Consider the following 24,741-nt stretch of genomic DNA (forward strand, 5'->3'; position numbering starts at 1 on the left):
TCTTTCCATTGAAATTGTTGATCAAGAATGAGGGAGAATGTTGTATTGCCCAAGACTGACATAGCAGCATATACAAATTCTCTTATTGATTACAACAAAGAATGGATAATTGATTATGGATGTTCTCACCACTCTACCGGAAATATCAAACTACTTTCTGGTGTTCGTCCACATCTTGGAAAGAAGGTTGTCATAACTGCGGATAACTCAATACACACGGTAAAAAATGAAGAAGATTCAAATAATAGAGATATTTGTTTGAAGAACATCTATCACGTTCCTGGTCTGACAAAGAATGTTACCTCTGTCTCGTAATTAACTGATTCTGGTCAATATGTTCTTTTAGGTCCTAACAATGTTCAAGTTCTATCAAACATGAGGCAGGTTGATGCTGATGTCTTGTTCACGGGAAAGAGAAAAGACTCTTTATATGTGTTGTCAGCAAGTGCTGAGTATGTGAAAATGACGGGTAAAACAGCAAGCTCGGCATTATGGCATGCTCGTTTGGGCCATGTCGGCTATCAGTTATTTCACAAAATCTCTGTGAAGCGTCTTCTAAATGGCATCCCTGTCTTTAGAAATATCCGATATGATGAAAGTTGTTCAGGTTGCCTATACGGAAAGTCTCACCGTCATCCATTTCCAAATTCAGAAAATCGAGCATCCAGGCCACTCCAGATGATTCATTCTGATATTTTGGGACCAACCAACGTACCGAGCTATACGGGGTTTCGCTACGTGATAGTGTTTGTGGATGAATTTTCTCGATTTACTTGGGTACATTTCTTAGTCCACAAAAATGAAGCCTTTTCTAAATTTCTACAATTCAAGGGTACTGCAGAAAAGGAATTGGGAGCTTCTATTAATTGCCTACGCACGGATAATGGTGGAGAATTTTTATCAAATAAATTCTCAGATTACTGCAAGGAGCATGGGATCCAGCGTCAAATCACATGTCCAGACACGCCGCAACAAAACAGAGTTGATGAACGTAAATTAGCTCATCTTACATCTATATGCCTATGCTGGCTACATGAAAAAGGTCTTGCAAGAGAGTTGTGGGCAGCTTCTTTTCATATGGCATGTCATGTGACAAATAGGTTGCCGCCATGGCCAGGGAACGAACCATCTTTTTTCGAGCTGCTATATTATAGTAAACCAAATGTAAGTAATTTTCGAGTTTTTGGATCTATTTGTTTTGTTCATATACCAAAACAAAAATGAACTAAACTGGATCCAAAGGCTAGATGTTGCAGTTTTGTTGGCTATGATACTCAAAGGAAAGGTTGGAGATGCATGGATCCCGACACAAAAAATGTCATCATTTCTCGTGATGTAGTGTTTGATGAATTTTCATCAAATCAGTATGATGGAGGCCAGAGTAATGACATATTCCCTCCCCATGGAAAGGTTCCTTTGTTTGAAGATGATGTGCAGCTGGATCATTCCGATAACGACGAGTTCTTGTCGGAGACAAATGTTCCGTTGGCTGAAGAAGATGTGCAACTGGACGAGACTGTTGATGTTGTCCCACGAATGGGGACAAGACAAAGGAAACCACCAAGTTACTTAGTTGACTATCAAGTTGAAGCGAATCAACTCTCCATTCGCTCGTGCTTGTTCATGAGAGAACATTTTGAAGATGAACCAACATCTTACAATGAAGCCAAGAGGATCCCAAAATGGGAAGAAGCAATGCGCGAAGAGATATTGGCACTAAATAATAATAACACTTGGGAGTTGGTACCCAAGCCAATGGAAGTCGATTTAATCTCTTGCAAGTGGGTTTTTAAAGCTAAGAAGGGAACTGATGGAAAAATTCATAGATATAAAGCTCGCCTCGTAGCTCGTGGGTTTTCACAGAAATATGGGCAAGATTATGATAAGACAATTAGCCCTGTAGCCCGAATGGTAACGGTCAGAACCATCATCTCCTTAGCTGCTTGCAAGGATTGGAAATTGTGGCAATTAGATGTGAAAAACGCTTTCCTTTACGGAGACTTGGATCGTGATATCTTTATGGAATAACCTCAAGGTTTTGTATCCACAAAATTCCCCGATCACATTTGTCGACTCAAGAAAGCATTATATGGCTTGAAATAAGCCCCGCGTGCATAGTACGGTAAAATTGCTCAATATCTTATCTTTTGTGGCTTTAAATCATCAAATGCAGATCCTGGCTTGTTCATTCGAAAAACAACTACTACAAATATCTTGCTTCTGTTGTATGTGGACGACATGATTATCACATGAGACAATCATGCCGAAGTTACTCGCCTGCAAGATGATCTTTCTTTACGTTTTGAAATGAAACGTCTGGGTGAATCCAAATGCTTCCTTGGTCTGGAAATAATAAATTCTCCTACTGGATACTTTGTCTCTCAAGTTGGATATGCTAGGAGACTGCTGGAAAGATTTAAAATGGTGGAATCAAAGGTTATGACTACTCCCATGGAATCTTCTTTAAAGTTGTCCGGAGATGGAGGAAAGTTGCTGAAGGATTCAACCATGTTTCGAAAAATTATTGGTAGCTTATTCTACCTAACATTTACTAGACCCGACATTGCGTACTCTATTGGAGTTATTTCACAATTTATGGATAAACCTTGTTACCCACATCTCATTGCAGCAAAAAAGATCCTTCGGTATGTCAAAGGCACTCAAAGTTACGGATTGATGTACAAGAAATTTAAGCCATTTGATCTAAGCGGCTTTATCGATGCTGATTGGGCCGGTGATGTGAATACTCGGTGTTCCACAATTGGGTTCTACTTTACAACAGGCTCTGTTGCAATATCATGGTGTAGCAAAAAGCAAAACACTGTAGCCCTTTCAAGTTGTGAAGCGGAATATATGGCCGCAACTATGGCAACACAAGAATGTCTATGGATTAAGAGGCTTATGGAGGAAATCCTGGTGCCCATCAGAAATGCAATTCCGATCAGCTGTGACAATGAAAGTGCGATCAAGCTCTCCGAAAATCTAGTGTTTCATGCGCGCAAAAAAAATATATTGAAACTCACTACCACTTTGTGCAAGAAAAGGTGTTAAGTCAAGACGTTGTGTTGCTGGAGATTTGGACAGATGATAATGCTGCAGATGTATTTACAAAACCGCTTGCCAAGGCCAAGTTTGAGGTATTTCGAGAACCTCTTGGTATCATTGACCGTAAATTTGCACTAAGGGAGGATGTCGCAAGTTAGTGAAATTTACTAAGTTGAATAAGTCTATTGTTTTAGATATTTTATTATTTGAATAAATCAGAGTCAGTTAAGTTGTTGCTAAATTTAAGAAAATAAGTTTGGAGTCAAGTAGTTAGTTGCTTATTTTTATTATTCATTTTCTATAAATATCAGTTGTTCTTATTCTTAGAAGTTAGTCGAGAATATTGTATTTTCCCTTTCATTATTGTATCAGATTTGGTTAAATAGAGGTTTACACCTTTACTTTCGTTGGTTTTCTCTACGTTGGGTTCTTTATTTCAATATCCACCTAAATTTATTAAATTTTACTATTATGTTAAGTATATAATTTTAATTAGTTTATTATTTAATTTTACTTATTGTATAATATAATTTATATTAAATATAATTATATAAAAATTTGTTGTGGGATTTTCATTAAAAATAATAAAATTTTAAATTAAAATAATTATTTATGATATAAATATGTACTACTATAATATTTTAAATATAAATTTTTTATATATATAGTATTATAAATACAAAATAAATATTTAAATATATATTTTTAATTTTTTTTAAATAATTAAAAATAAAAAATTAAAAAAAAATACTACAATAGTAAACATACAAAAATAAATATTACCATATTATTATTGTTATTAAGTCTATATCACTAATAATAATAATAAATTAAAATATGTTACAAAATACATACGTAGTAACACGAAGCAACTACGTAGCATATATATCTGCTTTTATCTTCCTTCCAATTGAAGTTTCTTTCCTATAAATACGACTATGAAATGTTTAATGAAGATACAATTTGCATTCAATTCTCTCCTTCTTACTTTAAACATTTTGCATAAATATTATTATATTATATATATGTACATATTGCCTTATAAATACTTGATATATATAAATATACTTACTAATATTATATTATATTATTATTATATAACACGTTATCAGCACGAAGGTTCTTTGCCCATTTTATTTTTAGTAAGTTTTATTTTTATATTATCTATATTATCGATTTTCTAAATTATGAAAAATCTTGCAAAATTTTCTTTTAAACCTCTGTCTCTCATCGGCAATAATTTTCTGACTTGGTCCCTGGATGTAGAAATGCATCTGGTTTCTATGGGTCTTGTTCATACAATTGCCAGTGAAAATACGGCTACAAGCCAAGATCGGGCTAAGACTATTATTTTCATCCGTCACCATCTGGACATTCCTTTACAGTCCAAATATTTGACGGTGAAAGATCCACTTGATTTGTGGAATGAATTGAGGGAGAGATTTGGACACTTGAAATATATCACTCTCTCCAAAGCCCGACATGATTGGCTTAACCTGCGGTTGCAGGATTTTAAAACTGTTACAGAGTACAACTCTGCTATCCATCATATTACATCTCAGTTGAAACTCTGCGGAGAAAATGTTACTAAGAATGATAAATTGGAGAAGACTTTCTCTACCTTCCATGCTTCGAATGTTGTGTTGCAACAACAGTATCGTGAGAAAAACTTTCAAAAGTACTCACAGCTCACTGCATGTCTTTTATTAGCTGAGCAAAATAATGAGTTACTGATGAAAAATCATCAGTCCCGGTCCACTGGTTCTAGTCCGTTCCCTGAAGCGAACGTGATATTTTATGAACAAGGCCGAGGACGTGGTAGAGGCCGTGGACGTGGTCGCGGTCGTGAGAGTCAATGCGGTCGATATACCCCTTACAATCACCACAGTTTTGACATTAACATGATGCAGAGTAAACCCCAATATGGGGATATAGCCGAAAAAGCTAAACAGGGAAAGAGACAAATCTGCATTTGTAATCGGTGTGGCAATGAAGGCCATTGGGCCAATACCTGTAGAACAACCAAACACCTAGCCGATCTTTATCAAGCCTCACTAAAGAAAAATGGGAAGGAGGTCGAGACTAATCATGTTGATAATGATGACGACCCTGATGATGATCTTCTGGATTACGACACAACGCATCTTGATATAGCGGATTTTTTCGTAGATCCAGCAAACCCCTAGTGATAGACATATTATGTCATTTTATATTTTGTAATATTTAAATTATCGCATATTACCTTTTGTAATGTATTTTGTAATACTTATATCTGTCTTTATTAATACTGCATTTATTTATATTTGAAGGTTAAATGGATGCCAATCAAAACGATGCAAATATGTGTTTCATTGACAGTGCAACGACACATACTATATTGAAACACGAAAAATATTTCTCCCATTTGAAAAGGGAAAAAATGAATGAATGTCAATACAATAAGTGACAGTGCAAAATTAATTGAAGGCTTTGGAGAAACCATTATATTTCTCCCTGCGGGGACGAAAATTGTGATACAGTATGCACTGTTGGCCACTAAAGCTCGAAGAAACTTACTGAGCTTTCAGGACATTCGGAAAAATGATTATCACATTGAAACTATGAGTGATACCGATGGTGAATTTTTATTGATCATCAATATCATTGATAAAAAGAAATGCATCATTGAGAGATTGCCCTCACTCTCTACTGGCTTATATTATGTCAAATTATGTGGTGTTGAAACACACCTCACGGTAGATCAAAAGACTACCTATTTTCAAGTATGACATGATCGCCTTGGACATCCTGGCAGTATAATGATGAGGCGAATAATTGAGAATTCGCATATCCATTCATTAACAGGTCAAAAAGTGTTAAACTCAAATGAGTTAACCTGTGTTGCCTGCACTCAGAGAAAATTGATAACCAAGCCATCGCTAGCTAAAGTAGGTATTTAATCACCTACATTTTTGGAAAGAATACACGGGGATATATGTGGACCAATATACCCACCATGTGGACCATTTAAATATTTTATGGTGCTTATTGATCCATCTACGAGATGGTCCCATGTTTGTTTATTATCTACTCGCAATAGGGCATTTGCGAGATTACTTGCCCAAATTATTAAATTACAGGCACAATTCCCCGATAATCCAATTAAGACTATACGTCTGGATAATGCTAGTGAATATACATCGAATGCATTTGATGATTATTGCATGTCGATTGGAATTAATGTAGAGCACCCAGTTGCTCATGTCAGAAACAAAATGGCCTGGCAGAATCACTTACTAAAAGATTGCAATTGATTTCAAGACCATTACTGATGATGTCTATGTTGTCCGTTTCAGCTTGGGGGCATGCAATCTTACATGAAGGAACACTTATAAGAATGAGGCCGACAAGCTATCATAGCTATTCCCCAATGCAGTTAGTATTTGGTCACGAACCAAATATATCTCATCTAGATATTTTTGAGTGTGCTGTTTATGTTCTTATTCCACCCCCCAAACGTACCAAAATGGGTCCTCAACATAGATTGGGCATTTATGTCGGATATGAATTACCTTCAATTATAAAATATCTTGAACCTATGACGGGTGATTTATTCACTACAAGATTTGCATATTGTCATTTTGGCGAATCATATTTTCCTACATTAGGGGGAGATCGAAATGAACCGAAAAGGGATATTAATTGGAAAATCCCATTGAGTTTTAATGATCCTCCTACAAAGCAGTGTAAACTAGAAGTTCAACGCATTATACATTTGCAAAATATTGCAAATCAGTTACCGGATGCATTCAATGACTCGAACAAAGTCACTCGATCATATATCCAAACTGCTAATGCTCCGACTAAAATAATTGTCCCTGATGGACAAATTGAAAGTGCTAATGAATCAACAACACGCTTAAAGCTTGGTAGACCACTCGGTTCCAAAGATAAACATCCTCGAAAGAAAAGAGGAATTAATGATGATAATCATGAAAATATCAGGAATGACATTGATAAAAACCTCAATCTAATGAGGAAGTCAATCCTGAAATAATTGCTCAAGAAGAGCACGATCTTGAAGAACATTATGAGATTATTGAAAACTCAATTAACTATGTTACTTCAAGAAAATGTTGGAACCGCAAAGAGACAATTATTGATAATGCTTTCGCATACAATTTAGCACTTGATATAATGGAAGAAAATGAGGATCCAGAGCCAAAGTCGGTTCATGAATGTCGGCAAAGAAATGACTGGCCAAAATGGGAAAATGCGATTCAATCAGGCTTTGACTCATTAAACAAAAGAGACGTCTTTGGACCAATTGTTCAAACACCAGATGGTATAAAACCAGTTGGATACAAATGAGTGTTTGTACGAAAAAGAAATGAGCATAATGAAATTGTGAGATATAAAGCCCGTCTTGTAGCTTAGGGATTTTCGCAAAGACCTGGAGTAGATTTTGATGAAACATACTTTTCAGTTGTTGATGGAATAACTTTTAGATACCTTGTGAGCCTAGCAGTGCGAGAAAAGCTCGATATGCGTCATTTAGACGTAGTTACTGCATATCTTTATGGCTCATTGGATACTGATATTTATATGAAAGTTCCTGAGGGATTCAATATGTCTGAAGCATACAAATTAAACCCAATGGAATCATATTCCATCAAATTGAAAAAATCATTGTATGGACTTAAACAATCAGGGCGAATGTGGTATAACCGTCTTAGTGAATGTTTAATAAAAGAATGTTATACTAATAATCAAATATGCCCATGCATCTTTATCAAGAAAAATGGATCAAATTTTGGCATTATTACAATATATGTTGATGATCTCAATTTAATTGGAACTCCAGAAGAGATCCAAATTGCAGTTGAATATCTAAAGAAAGAATTTGAGATCAAAGATTTTGGAAAGACAAAATATTGTCTGAGATTACAAGTGGACCATGTTAATAATGAGATATTTATTCATCAATCCACATATACCCAAAAGGTATTAAAACAATTTTATATGGGTAAATCTCACTCTCTGAGTACACCAATGATGGTCAGATCCCTTGATCCCAGATCTATTTAGACCAAGAGAAGAAAATGAAGAAATACTTGGCCCCGAAGTACCATATCTCAAGGCTATTGGCACATTAATGTACCTTGCAAATTATACCAGACCAGATATATCTTTTTCAGTAAATCTACTGGCTAGGTTTAGCGCATTCCCCACAAAGCACCATTGGAATGGTGTCAAGCACATTTTTCGTTATCTTCAGGGGACTCATGACCTCGGTCTATTTTATTCGAGAGAATCTCGAAATGAATTAATTGGTTATGCTGACGTTGGTTATCTGTCTAATCCACATAAAGCAAAATCTCAAACAGACTATTTATTTACTTGTGGCGGAATCCTAATCTCTTAGAGATCTGCTAAACAGACGATAACAACTAATTCTTCAAACCATGCTGAGGTTTTAGCAATTTACGAAGCCAGTCGTGAATGCGTTTGGTTAAGGTCTATGACTCACTATATTCAGAAAAATTGTGGTTTGATTACCGATGATATATTACTTCCTACAATATTATTCGAAGATAATGCGGCTTATATAGCTCAGTTAAAGGGGGATATATTAAAGGCGATCAGACAAAGCACATATCTCCGAAGTTTTTTTTCACTCACGATCTTCAGAAAAGTGGTGAAATTGATGTGCAACAAATTCGATCTTCTGAAAATTTTGCAGACTTATTTACGAAGGTGCTACCGACTGCAACATTCAACAAATTGATACAAGGAATTGGAATGCATCGGCTGAAAGATATCAAATAAAGTTCAAACAGGGGGAGCGCATTAATACAAAAATGATGTACTCTTTTTCCTTCACTATGATTTTTTCCCACAGAGTTTTTTCATAGTAAAGTTTTAACGAGACACATTCTTTGTACAAAAGCATCCAAGGGGAAGTGTTACGAAATACATACGTAGTAACACGAAGCAACTACGTAGCTTTTATCTTCCTTCGTATTGAAGTTTCTTGCCTATAAATACGACTATGAAATGTTTAATGAAAATACAATTTGCATTCAATTCTCTTATTTTTGCTTTAAACATTTTGCATAAATATTATTATATTATATATATACATATTGCTTTATAAATACTTGATATATATTATATCTTATAAATACGAGTTTGTACGGATCTGCCACTTGAAAAGTCTATCTTGCCCCTCATTTAAAAAATAACAATTTAGCCCTTAACCTACCTTTGTACTGGCTTGAAAAGACGTTTTGGAACCGTCGTCAGCAACCGCCGTCAACCGCCCAACACGAAACCGACCGAGGACCAACCGACCAGATCAACCGACCGAGGACCTTCCGACTTGCCTATCCGACCGCTAACCAACCGACCTGATTATCCGACCGAGGACTAACCAACCAAACCAACCGACCGAGGACCTTCCAACCTGCCTATCCGACCGCTAACCAACCTACCTGACCATCCGACCAACCGACCTGAGCGCAAATTTTTCTCCTTTTCCACCCAACTTCGTGTCTAACTTCCTTTAAGATCCTGTTATCCTTATTTTTATTATTATTATTATTATTTGTGCGTAACAATTATCAAAGTTGAAATATCCTTGCTATTTTTGACATTTCAAAACTCATAAAGAGATGCAGGGTCACCCTTCTTATCTCAGTCTATCCGCCTGCGGACCAGCTGACTTGCCTATCCGACTGCAGACCATCATCAGACCTGTTTGTCCGACCGCTAACCATCTTACCGAGGACCAGCCGACCATACCAACCGACCGAGGACCTTCCGACCTGCCTATCCGACCGCTAACCAACCGACCTGATCATCCGACCGAGGACCAACCGACCGAGGACCTTCCGACCTGAGCGCAAATTTTTCTTATTTTCCACCCGACTTCGTGTCTAACTTCCTTTAAGATCCTGCTATCCTTATTTTTATTTTTATTATTATTATTTTTTGTGCGTAACAATTATCAAAGTTGAAATATCCTTGCTATTTTTGACATTTCAAAACTCATAAAGAGATGCTGGGTCACCCTTCTTATCTCAGTCTATCCGCCTACGGACCAGCTGACTTGCCTATCCGATCGCAGACCAGCCGACCTACTTTATCCGACCGCAGACCATGAGACCTGTCTGTCCGACCGCTAACCATCCGACCGATGACCAACCGACCAAGGACCTTCCGACCTGCCTATCCGACCGCTAAACAACCGACCTGATCATCCGACCGAAGACCTTCCGACCTGCCTATCCGACCGCTAACCAACCCATCTGACCATCCGACCAACCGACCTGACCAACCGACTTAAGCACAAATTTTTCTCCTTTTTCATCCGACTTCATGTCTAACTTCCTTTGAGATCATGCTATCCTTATTTTTATTATTATTATTATTATTTTTTGTGCGTAACAATTATCAGAGTTAAAATATCTTTGCTATTTTTGACATTTCAAAACTCATAAAGAGATGCAGGGTCACCCTTCTCATCTCAATCTATCCTTCTGCGGACCAGCTGACTTGCCTATCCGACCGCAGACCAGCCGACCTACTTTATCCGACCGCAGATCATCAGACCTGTCTGTCCGACCGCTAACCATCCGACCGAGGACCAACCGACCGAGGACCTTCCGACCTTCCTATCCCACCGCTAACCAACCGACCGAGGACCTTCCGACCTGCCTATCCGACCGCTAACCAACCCACCTGACCATCCGACCAACCAACCTGACCAACCGACCTGAGCGCAAATTTTTCTCCATTTCCACCCGACTTTGTATCTAACTTCCTTTAAGATCCTGCTATCCTTATTTTTATTATTATTATTATTATTATTATTATTATTATTTTTTGTGCGTAACAATTATCAAAGTTGAAATATCCTTGCTATTTTTGACATTTCAAAACTCATAGAGAGATGCAGGGTCACCCTTCTTATCTCAATCTATTTGCCTGCAGACCAGCTAACTTGCCTATCCGACCGCAGACCAGCCGACCTACTTTATCCGACCGCAGACCATCAGACCTGTCTGTCCGACCTGCTGACCATCAGACCTGTCTGTCCGACCGCTAACCATCCGACCAGACCAACCGACCGAGGACCTTCCGACCTGTCTATCCCACCGCTAACCAACCGACCGAGGACCAACCGACCAGACCAACCGACCGAGGACCTTCCGACCTGCCTATCCGACAGCTAACCAACCCACCTGACCAACTGACCAGACCAACCGACCGAGGACCAACCGACCTGACCAACCGACCTGAGCGCAAATAATTCAATTGTATTTTTGTTTTACAGTTTATATTTCAAATAAATAATATTTCACTACATAACATTATAGAAAAGTCGCGCGGTATACCGCGCGCAAGAGCGTGTTCTAGTATACATATAAATATACTTACTAATATTATATTATACTATTATTATTTAACAAATTAATTTTATTAAATTCTCCCTACCCTAATTTATCCCAATTCCTAGCGGCCGGTAACCTCTATTTCCTTCCATCTTCTATTTTCAGTTGCATGTAAAACATTTCTTCTTCTTCCTTCCATCTTCTACCCTAATTACTGTTTCTTTCTTCTTTCTTACTTTCACCATTCTTCTTCTTCCCCCATTCTTTTCTTTTTTCTCCATCTTTCATTTCAGTTCTTCCTCTTCCAGCGACAGCAATGGATTGGGGGGCAACAGATTTTCTTTCTTCTTTCCTCTCCCTCGACACAAGGAGATCCACCGACAACTACCGCCCTTACACCGGAGTGGATGCAAAATTGGTCCAAGGCAAGCTTCAATTTGGGTACGTTGGTTTAATTTGGGGATTTTATCAATTGGGTGGGTTACGAAGAACAAGAACCCCGAGCGGTCTGAGCGTCATTTCAGTGCCAAAATATGATTGCCATTTCCGTGCTGAAATGTAAATGAACAGTTTTGTTGTTCAACATATATTTATATTCTACAATTGCAAATCTTTTCATATGACTCTATCGTGTTGGGTAGCAGCAAACAGTTTGATTTCAAGCTGAAATTTGTATATTCTAATTGTGTTTTGCATTCATTGGCTTGTGAAGTAATTGTTTCACTTTTTCAATTGCATCTTTATTTGTGTTTAAAATGACATGGGACTTGTTACAATAATATGCTGCAAGCACTTATGTTTTCCCAGTGCAAATATCCTTGATTCTACATATTATTAAATAGTTTGATGTGATGCACCAAACTAGTAACAGATTGATTATATATATGAAGTAGATCAACACTCCCAATGTGTTCAAAATAATGTCTATGATCTCTTGGTTGAAGTAGTCCTTCTTTAATTTTACCTTTCTGCATGCAAACATAAGGGTGTGGAATGGTAAGTCGTAGCTGGAGGTGGAGATAATGCAATTTCTCACATCTGATTATTAATTGTTGAGATATTTTAGATTTAGCGTATTATTTGTTTAGATTGGTTTGATTGATTTATTTTAGATTTTGTAAGTTTAGATTATGATTTCGTCTTACCCAATAGGTTAGATTGTTTTAATTTGAGTTTATCGAGTCTGTTTCATAGTGTCTATCTTTCTCATGAAGTAGACATAGTCTACCAATCCTTGTTTCTCCGGGTACATTCAACCTCAATGTATCCGGTCTCGAGTCTGTTTCATAGTGTCTATCTTTCTCATGAAATAGACATAGTCTACCAATCCTTGTTTCTCCGGGTACATTCAACCTCAATGTATCCGGTCTGTCTGTTGCATGCTCTGTCTGCTGTGTGTGATCTGTCCTCTATAAGCGGTCTGTATGCTATTTGTCATCTGTCCTTTGTCTGTGATCCTGTCCGTTGTCCGTGATATGTTCGTTATTGATATGTCTGTTTGTGTATGCGATTTTTCTGATATCTATGATCTGTCTGCTGTTTGTGATATGTTCGTTGTTTGTGATCCGTTTGTCTGCGTAGTTTATCAGTGATCCGTTTGTCTGAGTAGCAGTGATCTGTTTGTCTGAGTAGCTGTGAGCTATTTGCTTATCAGTGATTGGTTTGTGTGTGTGACCATGAGCTATCGGCTTATCAGTGATTTGTTTGTCTGCGTAGAGCTTTCTACTATCGGTGATCTGTCGGCTGTTTGCTTTCGACTCATATTCCATTCAGGCAAACTCAAGTTAGTTTCTACGATACTACTTGAGTTTGAGAGAGGATGTTGAGATATTGTTTTAACTTGAGTCTATCAAATATGTTTCATAGTACCTATATATAGGCCCTTATTTTATTGATGATATAATGCAATTTTTTTGTTTCCTTAAATATTTAACATTGAGGATCTATGGTTATACAACATTACATTTATATTGTCTTTGCACCATTCTTACTGGTCTACAACTTTCCAAGCTTATGTGATGTTAGTATACATTTTAATTTCAAATTGTGAATTTGTTTGGGGATGCTTGAAACTATTTAGCAGGATTCTTGTTTGATTTCATTTGAAAAGGTTGCTCGGAGTTACTTCGTAGTTTTTTTTAATGTACTTACATAGATGGAACTTTTGTGATTAGCTCACCATGAAGAAGATTGCTCCCAAGTGCGTGCACCAAGAACGGATGGGAGTGTGGATACATTGTCTGATTTTCCTTACTGTAATTATTATTATTATTATTAATTATTTATTTTAATTTTGATTTTGATTTTGATTTATTTATTTTTGTGGGTTGTAGTATATTCTTGTCACATTATAAATGAAGGAAATATGTATTGTTAAGGCAGACATGCTATTTTGTACCATATTTGATGACTTTTGCTGCAGAAATAGCAAATATAGAAATAAAACTCTATTTTTATCTCTACCATTTTTATTATTTTTTCTTTGTTTAATTGGCTCTTTTTAGAAGGATTCCCACAGGCCAGGTCAGCACACTAGTAAGTGAAAGATAAGTTGTTTGTTGCAAGAAGATTTTGAGGAGATCTTATCTGCAAGGTGTGAATTACTTATTAGTCAATGTGTGTCCAAAAATGGGCTGAAGATTTATTTAACTTGAATTTATCAAATATTATATAAAATGTTTATGTTCTTAAAGAGCCTTGATTTGTTCATTGATTCACTGAGATATCGGCAGACTAATAAGGATTGGAAGTTTGTGATATGTTATTTGAATAGCCTTAGAACTTTGTCTTTAATATTCTCCCCTGGCTATGCTAAATTTTTTCAGTGCATTTGTGCTTGGCTTCATTTCTATATTTAACACTTTCGTAAATTTTTGTTAATTAAGCATGGTCAAATGTAATTGTATGTGAGAAAATATATATAAGAAAATATTGGATTTGGTATGCATCAAATTATTCAGATTATTGGCACCAACTTTTTATCCAATGCTTCTAGGGATTTCTTGGATGCTTGGCTTTATTTTTCACTCATAGTTTTTGCTTTATCTTTCCGAAGATTCATAGCCCATTATTGTGTCATGTCGTTTCACCTATTTTCTTGGGTATTTAGATAGGTCCGGAGTATCTTACTGCACAAGGAGAACGCATGGTGATAATGCTCATCCGGCATGTATTTGCAATGGAGAAAGTACCTCGTCCCTACATGAAAACACACTTTTAAATGTCTATGAAGAGATTGAAGATATGGTAAGCACAGGAGATGGAATCGAGCTCGAACCATATGTGTAGTGTTGAGCTCCTCTTCTTGTCCACATCATCGTCATCATCTTAAGTATTGTAGAGATATTTACATTGCTCAGATAGTTAGGATCCATGCAACCTATAATTCTCTCAACATATGTCAATGCTTTACTTTCTTCCATGCCTAATTAACATCTTTGAGAGTCCAAAGTCAAGAGTTCTGGTGCACAATATGCTATGCTATGCTGGTGACAAATTATTATTATCAAGTTTGTATGTATTTGACACATTTAATATTGTCGAGCCTGGATCACATTGATGCCAAATCATATCAAACCATGAATTTTTTGGTATTCTTTTAGTGCTAGCTTATTTATACATTTTAACTAAATTATATTTTCAAAGAAGAATTTTTAACAGAAATCTCATATTTGGACTGATAGTTTGATGAATAATTAAAGTCATACCCAATGAAGCATAAGGGTATTTGGAGGCAAATAATTCAAATAATACCCCTATATTTGATCAAAATATTATGAAGAGCTCTTTATCGATTAACAAATATCATATTTCTGTAATAAATTTCTTACATCTCTCACGTTTAATTAATTTGTGTATCCTATTTTATAAAATTTAATATCTAACATCTTATTTTTTTCGCTTTATTTATTTCATTATATATCAAATATGCACCATATCCATACATCAATTACCCGTATACAAAGGGTGTGTTTCCTTGGCCCGAATTGGGAAAATTTGGGTTTAAAATTAGTGTTTATTTGAATTTTAAGATAAGTTTGACTAGTTTTATGTTTCTTTTGTGTTTGTGTACGTGTTTGGTTTGAGTTTGGGAAGTTTGGATATATATTGATTTGATATTTTTATTTATTTGTATTATAAAAATTTTTATTCAATACAAAATGAGATATATATTCTATATATTTTTCAAACTATAATTATTATAAATATTAAATAAATTATAATTTGAATATTTTAAATTAAAAAAAATACAAACACACATAAGCATAAAGTTGCATGTCTGCAGCCTTGTCGGATTTATAGTAGCAACCCAAATCGGAAAACATATAAAACATAACCGTTCCATATATTATTTTACACTCTATCAAGAGTAAAGAAGAAATTGGAATTGGATTGAGCATGACTTGGTTTGGGCCTAGCTTAGATTGATTTTGGCTTAGGTTTGACTATATTAAATGTCAAGATTTGAGCCAAACCCAAATTGTTTAAAGCCTAGTGGAGGTCCAGATTAATTCGGTCAGATGGTTGTTGGAGCCAGGCCGGCTGGACGGTTGGCCCTACGGACAATTTTCATCTGAGTTTACGCCTTGGGGCGGTTGGTTACAATGGTAACCAACAAGAAAACAGTTTTTGGACGGTTCAGAACCGACGTGGAAGTAGTTTTTAGACGGTTCATATTGGTAATCGACGAAGAAGTAGTTTCAGACGGTTCGGATCGGTACCCGACGAGGAAGCGGTTTCGGACAGTTCAGATTGGTAACCGACGAGGAAGCAGTTTTTTACGGTTACCGACGTGGAAGCGATTTTTTACGATTACCGACGTGGAAGCAGTTTTTTACGATTACTGACGTGAGAGCGTTTTTTTGGGCGGTTCAAGGGTAACCAACATGGAAGTGGTTCTGGACGGTTCGGTTTTATATGTATATAAGCAGTCCCAGTGAGAAATGATGAACATCTTCAATTTGAAAAAATTTCAAGAGAATCTCATTGGAGATCATCATTTTATTTCTAATTATCCTTTTCAGCTTTCCGTTTCCTTTTAATTTGAGGATCTACAGTCCCAAGTTTTATTGTTCAAGTTCAAAATATATTTTTGAATTTTACTTTTTATTTGTTGAGATTTTACCATCAACAATTTGGCGACCACAGTGGGAGAAAGACAAAATTGCTGATCCTACATCTAACGAAAATTTTATACAACTCCGATCTGGTCGAGTCGTTGCAAGGAACTTCATGGCAGGTTCTCAATCTCAAAGCCTCAGCATATCCATCGAGGCCACCATGGCAACGCCAACCATCCGAATGGTTAAATCATGTTCAAAAAATGAATAATAAGCAAACAACAACCTTGCAGATAATGTTGCACGAGCAACACAACTTGATACATAATATGCTAGGTCAAACCCTATCGAGAGTTTCACTTCAGTCCGAGCCTTCACCTCCAGGAATGTCTCTGTCGCGCCTTCAGGCAAACTTCGCAGGGCCGTCGTTAGTGGATAGCACCATTCAAAGTGCTACAGCCCCTATTAGGGCACAAAGAGGGAAAACTCCCCTCACTTTTCCAAATAATATCCCTCTGGGAACTCGGCATGAGCCATTTCAACAGAGGGATGACCGACCTGGACAAAGGGATGACCGACGTGGAGATCATCCTCATGATCCCATTCCAGTTCCAGATCATCATTCGGTCGGATTGGACCTAGACGACTTCGTACACGTTCTGATGGTCCATTTTGGTATGACTCCACAGATTATCAATCGGCCTGCATATCAACGACCGTTCCCTGAAAGGATTATCAATGAACATCCTCTTCCCAAGAATTATCGACCACCCGAATTTCACACATTCTCGAAAGAGGACGAGTTTTCTACTATTGAGCATGTGGGACGGTTCACGGCCCAGTTAGGGGAAATCGGTAACAATTTATTTCATAAATTGCAGTTGTTCAGTCTTTCTCTGACCAAGAAAATATTTTCTTGGTTTTTCAATCTCTCACCTGGGCAAATACACAGATGGGAAGGATTGGAGACAACTTTTCACAGTAGTTCTTCAATCCTGCTCTAATGGTGTCTTTAACCGATTTATTGGACATGAGATAGATTTCAGAAGAGTCTTCTATGCAGTTTATAGAAAGGATCTATTTCAGAAGAGTCTTCTATGCAGTGGACATTGAACTGACAAGTTTCACGGGTCAGTTGACTTAGTCGAAAGGTATGATGGTAGCCCCGATAGAGGTCGGGCCTAAAATAAAATTAACCGTGTTCTTTGTGGTAGATGCAGGTACCATGTATTTGGTGCTCCTAGGAATATATTGGATTCATGCGTTCCAATGTGTGTTATTATCTCTGTATCATCAACTGATATTCTGTGAGGGTAACCAAGTTTTCAAAATGGAAGTGTATATTGACGACGTGATCGTTAATTCAGCTGATTCCGAAAGTCATTTAAAAGATCAGAGGCTGAGACGGGCCGACTACTTGGATCATTGGAAGGTCAGCCTGGAGTTCAGGAATCCGTTCCACCAGTCGGTGCAAAACTGGAGTAGCCGCCGACTCGGTTGGGTGTTGAATCAGCAAATCAATCGTGACTTGAGCGAGATCTTGAAGTTCTTCAGGCTTCAAGTCAGCAAAAGGCAGTGTTGCATATCGGGCCACGACTGATCGACCAGTTGCTGGAACTCGAAATCGAGATGAAGGAGAAATTGAGATTATGCTGCCAAATAGAAATGTTGATTTAAAATTAAGAATATCAACAAAAAATTTGAGAAGTATGCGTAGTTGTCTACCTGACTCTGAATGGCGGTCGCCTCGGAATGAGCCAACATTAGGGGAAGTTGGTTGACCTCACATGGAAATGATTGGAAACAGCCGTCCAACAGGAAGTTGGTTGGCCTCAGAATATCTCTACCAGAATCCTTTCCAACAGGAAGTCGGTTGGCCTCAAGAGACTCAGCCGCTAGAGGATTGGCCAGCTTTGGAAGGGCCACCCACTGGGGGATCCAAAGACGGGAGCCTAACCGCCGGATGATTTATGGCCAGAAGGTCAGCTGTTGGCAGGTCGGTTGGTGGTTGCTTAGGAGAAGCCGGTAGTGTGGTCAAGAAAGAAAACCAGGAATACCTTGTCGGCAACCGAATTGACGCGCAAAAAATGGGGTTGGTAGTGAAAGACTCCCAATTGTTGTTGCAGACTCCTAACCGTCACTTCTTGTGCCAATCAAGAGTGACGTTTCGGAGTCAGAGAAAGAGGAGACAAGTTGTCGAGCACAAAAAAATAAGATTTGGGTTTGAGCCGAGTAATGATAAATGGATGGGCCCAGTGGAGGTTCAGTGGCGGGCCAAATTCATACGGTTGGATGATTGTTCGGGCCAAGTCGGTGGGACGGTAGGCCCTACGTATAGTTTTCATCCGAGTTTGCGCCTTGGTGCGGTTGGTTACAATAGTAACTGACAAGAAAGCAGTTTTTGGACGGTTCAGAACCGACGTGGAAGCAGTTTTCAGACAGTTCAGATCGGTAACCGAAGAGGAAGTAGTTTCAGACGGTTCAGATTGGTAACCGGCGAGGAAGCGGTTTCGGACAGTTCAGATCGGTAACCGACGAGGAAACGGTTTTTGAAGGTTACCGACATGGAAGCAGTTTTTTACGATTACCGACGTAGAAGCGTGTTTTGGGTGTTTCAAGGGTAACCAACATGGAAGTGGTTCTGGATGGTTTGGTTTGATACGTAACCTGAACCATATTCCAAAGTTCGAATTAAATAAACATAAATGTCAAATTTGTGTTGAAGCAAAACAAACTCGATTGTCTTTCCAAACGATTCACCGTGAAAATTAACCACTCGAATTAATTCACAACGACATATATGATTTAAAATTTGTACAAACACGAGGTGATAATAAATATTTTATTATATTTATTGATGATTGTACAAAATACTGTTATGTGTATTTACTTAAAATCAAATATTAGGCATTAAGTAAATTTATTTTGTACAAAAATGAAGTGGAAAACCAACTTAACAAACGGAATAAACAAATTCGAAGTGACATAGGTGGAGAATATGAAACTCCGATCGGTGAATTTTGTGTACAAAATGGAATAATTCACGAAGTAACTCTACCTTACTCACCTCAATCAAATGGCGTTGCTGAACGCAAAAATTGCACATTAAAATAAATGATGAATGCGATGTTGTTAATTTGTGGACTACCCCAAAAATTGTGGGGGGAGGCAATTTTAAGCAATAATTATTTGCTTAACTTAATACCTCGAGAAAATATGGAGAAGATGCCTTATGAGCTTTAAAATGTCGTAAACTATCTTACAAACACCTTCGAGTGTGGGAGTGTGTAGCTAAGGTAGTGGTGTCATATCCCAAACGTGTGAAAATCAGTCCCAAGACAGTGGATTGCATCTTAATAGGATATGCACATAACAATACTGCCTATTAATTCTTGGATTCGAGAATTTTGGATATCCCAAAGAATACGATAATGGAATAAAAAAATGCATCATTCATTAAAAATATGTTCCCTGCACAGGCAGACGTTGAATCTAGTTCGGCCGACTGAGAACACGAAACTGTGGACTAAGATCGAATAGAAATATATGAATCTGAATCTGAACCAGGTCAGGAACCTGAGCTCAGAAGAAGCAAGCTAGCACGAGTTGAAAAGTCATTTGGAAATGAATATTTTACTTTATCTCCTTGAAAACGAGCCTCAAACATATGTTGAGACGATGAGGTCTGCTGAAACGCCTTTCTGGAAAGAAGCCGTAAAAAGTGAAATTGATTCTATTTTTCAGAATCACACTTGGGAACTTGTAGATCTCCCACTTGGTTCGAAACCTCTTGGATCAAAATGGATATTCAAGAGAAAATTAAAACCAGACGGTACAATAGACAAATACAAGGCTAGACTTGTAATCAAAGGCTACAGGCAACGAGAAGACCTATATTACTTTGACACATATTCTCTTGTCACGAGAATAACATCCATTAGGATGATCCTTGTGATAGCCGCTCTGGGGAATCTTGAGGTACATTAAATGGATGTGAAAATGGTCTTCTTAAATGGAGATCTCGATGAAGAGATCTACATGGAACAACCAAAAGGCTTTACAGTTTCAGGTAAGGAAAAGAAAGTCTGTAGATTTGTGAAATCACTGTATGAACTTAAACAAGCTAAAAAAAAAATGGCATGAGAAATTTGATCATACCATGATAGATAGTGGTTTCGGAATCAATGATTATGATAAATGTATATACATAAAGAAGACCACTGAGTCAGGTTATCTGATAATACGCCTTTACGTAGACGATATACTTATCTTTGGTAGCAACGAATATATCGTTAAGTATACCAAAGACAAGTTAAATTCTAGATTTGACATAAAAGACATGGGTCTCACTGATGTGATCTTAGGAATTAAGATCAACAGAACCGGAAATAGTCTAATTTTGAGTCAAACTCATTATGTAGAAAAAATCCTCAAAAAATTCAATAAGGATGATACAAGAATAGTAAAAACTCCACTGGACACAAGTATCCATTTATCCAAGAATCGTGGAGAAGGTGTATCCAAAATTGAATACGCTAGGATAATTGGAAGCTTGATGCACCTGATGAGCTGCACTAGACCTGACATAGCTTATGCTATAAGCAAGGTGAGTACGTATAAGAGTAATCCTAGTCGCGAGCATTGGAAACCCATATTTCGTGTCTTTAGGTACGTATGGTACACTCGAGATTATGGGCTGCACTACAACAAACATACAGTTGTAGTAGAAGGCTACTCAGACGCAAACTGGATATCTGATACTCTCAATTCGAGATCAAGTAGTGGATATATGTTTACACTAGCGGGTGTAGCAATCTCTTGGAAATCCTCATAACAAACAATTATTTCCAAATCCACAATAGAATATGAGTTCATTGCATTGGATAAGGCTGGAGAAGAAGCGGAATGGATTCGCCACTCCAGAGTGGGATAAACCTGTCTCTGCCATAACCCTTTACTGCGATAGTAAATCTGCTATTGGCAGAGCAGAGAGTATAGTGTACAATGGAAAGAATCGACACATTCGCCGTTGACATACTTCCATAAGGCAACTAATCACAACTAAGGTTATTTCGATAGACCATGTTGCGTCAAAAGATAACCTAACGGATCCACTAACCAAAGGGTTAAACCGTGATGCAATTTATAAACTGACAAGAGAAATAAGGGTTAAACATGCCAAGATATAAGTTTTATAAAGGAAAACTCAACCTAGAAAGATTGAAGATCTCAAAAACTAGGTTTAATTGGACAACCTACCTATAAGACCTATGTGTGTCACTGTGGGGGCTTTTAGCCTTGACCCAACTCGTGTCAACGAATGATGATAGAACAAGGAGGATAGCAAATAATTGCTTTAATGATCACTAATTAAGTGTCGTATCCCTCGGAAACTGATAGTTAGAAATCACATGCGTTTTATATTCATATCATATGCGATATTTGGATGATTTTGATTGGATTCTACCTAATTTATATACGAATTATTTATTTGCTATGTGCAGAGGGCAAATATTAAATTTAGCATAATTGGCAAAAAAAAGAAATAAAATTAATTAAAGGCCCAAAAGCCCATCTACAAAATAATTAGGGCAAAAATCAAATAAGAATGAAAAAGACACGCCTATTTGGCAAGGGAGAACGGCTATGGCAGAAACGCACAGGAGCAGGAGACTGACAGATTCATAGATCGCGCAGGAGCAAATCAACAAAGAAGATTTCTCCTTCCCACTATGACTTCATCTTTCTCTTTTATTCTTTGTTATTTAATTATGGAGTAGATACTTTTTGGTTTGAGGGGTGATAATGTTTTGGTTTTTTTGTTTTGGAGATTCTTGATTTTCTTTATAAAAGTTCTTTTTTATTATCAATATCTGTCTAATTCTGAGAATAACGTTTGTGATTATTATATTGATTGAATATTTTTGGTACCGATATTTAAATTAGTCTGATAATCTAAAGTCAATTCAAGTAGGATATCTGTAATTGTATTCGCACTTGAATAGGTGACAACCGGGTTGAATAGTTCCTTCCCGGGGGTTAGACAATCAAATCTAATTGCTCCTCTTAGGTAGTAATTGTTTTGAATTGGGTTTTTCTAGATTGGAATGTGGTTAGGCAATATTCTTATGGGCGCACCTAGGTTTATTTGCTTAATTAGGGGTAGTTAACGGTCGTACCTTAATTACCTACACTGTAAGGAAAAATTGGTTATCAGAGCTTGTTGATAACTATAACCAATTTATTGATACCTTAATAAGAATTAATTTTATTGAATTAATGATAGAACACAAGTGTCATAACTGCATCATCCCTTGAGCCAGACATCCCCTTGATAGTCAGTTTCCTTTTAATTTAATTGCTTTGTTATTTTATTTTAATTAGATAATAAAAGAAAAATCCCCATTTATTTACTGCATTAGAACACGAAAGAGTGAATCATACAATCCATGTGGAGACGATCCCTTCACCTATATTACATTAAATTGTGATTACGGAGTAGGTGAAATATTTGATTGACCGCGCGACAGGTCAGAAACATAGAGGAATGTTCCTTCAAAAGAACACCTACTCATCCTATACAAAATTCATTTTCTTTCATTGAGTCATCGTTTTCCTCTTTGATGTGGGGGATTGTTAGTGTAAGTGAAAAAGGAAGAAGTGAGAGAAGAGTGGATTGTCCCACATGGAAAACATATAAAACATCACCCTTCCATATATTGTTTTGCACCGTATTAAGAGTAAAGAAGAAATTAGGATTGGATTGGGCATGACTTGATTTGGTTTGGGCCTAGCCTAGATTGGGCTTGACTTAGGCTTAACTATATTAAATGTCAAGATTTGGGTCTTGGGCCTTGGAGCCGTTAGGCCAAGCCCAAATTTCTGAAAGTCCAATTATTTTAATTTTGTATTTATTTTATTAATTTATTTTGACTTGAAAAATTCAAATAATTAAATAAAATATTACGGTTGCAACTATCTTGCAATGTGCAAAAGTGGGTGCATGATTGACTTCTTCCCTTTTATGAAAATTAAATAAAAAATAATCCCCAAACCATGAAAAATATGTAATGTATATATTCTCTCTCTTCCAAAAACTCTTTTAACTTTTATGCAAAATCTCTTCTTCCAAAATTTTTTTGATTCGGTTCGCGAAATCTCTTATTCTATAAATTATTCATTTTTTTCCTGAGAGGCGATCGATGGAAGACCGAAATTCGCTTCAAGAAATCGCGTCCTATACGAGGCTCGAATTTTTTTGAATGTGATATTCAAAATCGTTATCATATTTGGTGATTTGATTTTGTCACATTTCAAATTCGCTATTAATTTTCCAACAAGAAACACACCCATAGTCACTTCTTTGTCTTCTTTGTCATGTAAAAATAAACCGATCTTGGTGAAAATTTTCAATACTACTATAATTTAGTAAAACTAAATTGGAAATATTGTTGTATGATGATTCAAATATAAGAGTATATTTTATTTGTGTAGGGATTATAATTATTAAAAAAGAAACAAATAAATTAATTTGAGATAGATTTAAATGACAAAATAAATTAATTAATTTTGTATGAAAGGATTATTATATTGTTATTATTTCCGTGATGATTGCATTAATTTATAGGTTATTCTTTTTTGCTTATTATTCTTATTTCCTTCTTCAATTTATTAATTTTGGAAGTTCTTTTAATAATTTAAGAACGAAACAAAAAAGTGTCATGTATTATAGAGAATGTTTTGAAGAATTTTTTTTTTTTGTTAACTCTGGTATGTTTATTAGATTTTTGTTGTTATATATATATATATACATATACATATACGGTGAAGGTTAAGATTATATTGATTTGACCAAGCTAGTACACTAAATTGAAGTAATTAGTATTTTATCACAATATAGATAACATATATTGTGTTATATAAAAATATATGTTTTGTGTGAGTTATGTAGTATATTATTTTATGATGTATAATGTGCTTATTGTGCTAAAAAATCATAATATATTATGCTACATGTAATTATGTAATGTACTATCAAAATATGTGTTATATATTACATTAAGCAGTGACTACGGTGCTGAAAAACACATTGTGTGCTGTCTGCCAACACACAGTATTATTACAGACAACAGATTGTATATGTTAATATAATACAACTACAATACATGAACTAAAACACATGATATAGTCTCATACAACATACACAACAGTTGATTTTAGCACATTCACACTTTTATACAACACACATGTAATTATGAACA

General features: G+C 36.5%; 2 protein-coding genes across 9 annotated transcripts; both read left to right on the plus strand.

Annotated features, from left to right (window-relative positions):
* Positions 1–2,421: 2,421 nt before the first annotated feature.
* LOC127245710 (secreted RxLR effector protein 161-like) lies at positions 2,422–3,203 on the plus strand. Its single transcript, XM_051266725.1, has 2 exons — positions 2,422–2,959; positions 3,085–3,203. Exons 1-2 carry the CDS (start codon positions 2,422–2,424, stop codon positions 3,201–3,203), a joined length of 657 nt encoding a protein of 218 aa, XP_051122682.1.
* Positions 3,204–11,551: 8,348 nt separating this feature from the next.
* LOC127245704 (uncharacterized) lies at positions 11,552–14,986 on the plus strand. 8 transcript variants are annotated; one of them, XR_007837471.1, is made up of 3 exons: positions 11,552–11,861; positions 13,925–14,013; positions 14,530–14,986. XR_007837471.1 is itself a non-coding variant. In XM_051266720.1 (2 exons), exons 1-2 carry the CDS (start codon positions 11,737–11,739, stop codon positions 14,706–14,708), a joined length of 300 nt encoding a protein of 99 aa, XP_051122677.1. In that variant the 5' UTR covers positions 11,554–11,736; the 3' UTR covers positions 14,709–14,986. The 8 variants fall into 8 exon arrangements, 2 of the variants coding, with proteins under 2 accessions (XP_051122677.1, XP_051122676.1); XR_007837472.1 differs by having other exon boundaries at positions 13,928–14,013; XR_007837470.1 differs by lacking the exon at positions 13,925–14,013 and having other exon boundaries at positions 11,552–11,978.
* Positions 14,987–24,741: the final 9,755 nt, after the last annotated feature.

This window comes from Andrographis paniculata, unplaced genomic scaffold (genome assembly GCF_009805555.1).
Source record: "Andrographis paniculata isolate CXL003 unplaced genomic scaffold, ASM980555v1 Contig22END, whole genome shotgun sequence".
Lineage (NCBI taxonomy): Eukaryota > Viridiplantae > Streptophyta > Magnoliopsida > Lamiales > Acanthaceae > Andrographis > Andrographis paniculata.

Coding starts and splice junctions, on each gene's coding strand:
- LOC127245710 (XM_051266725.1), top strand. CDS start 2,422: ATGGTGGAATCAAAGGTTATGACTACTCCCATGGAATCTTCTTTAAAG. Junction 2,960..3,084: donor GATCAGCTGTGACAATGAAA/GTGCGATCAAGC, acceptor AGATTTGGACAG/ATGATAATGCTGCAGATGTA.
- LOC127245704 (XM_051266719.1), top strand. CDS start 11,737: ATGGATTGGGGGGCAACAGATTTTCTTTCTTCTTTCCTCTCCCTCGAC. Junction 11,979..14,533: donor TGCCATTTCCGTGCTGAAAT/GTAAATGAACAG, acceptor GTATTTAGATAG/GTCCGGAGTATCTTACTGCA.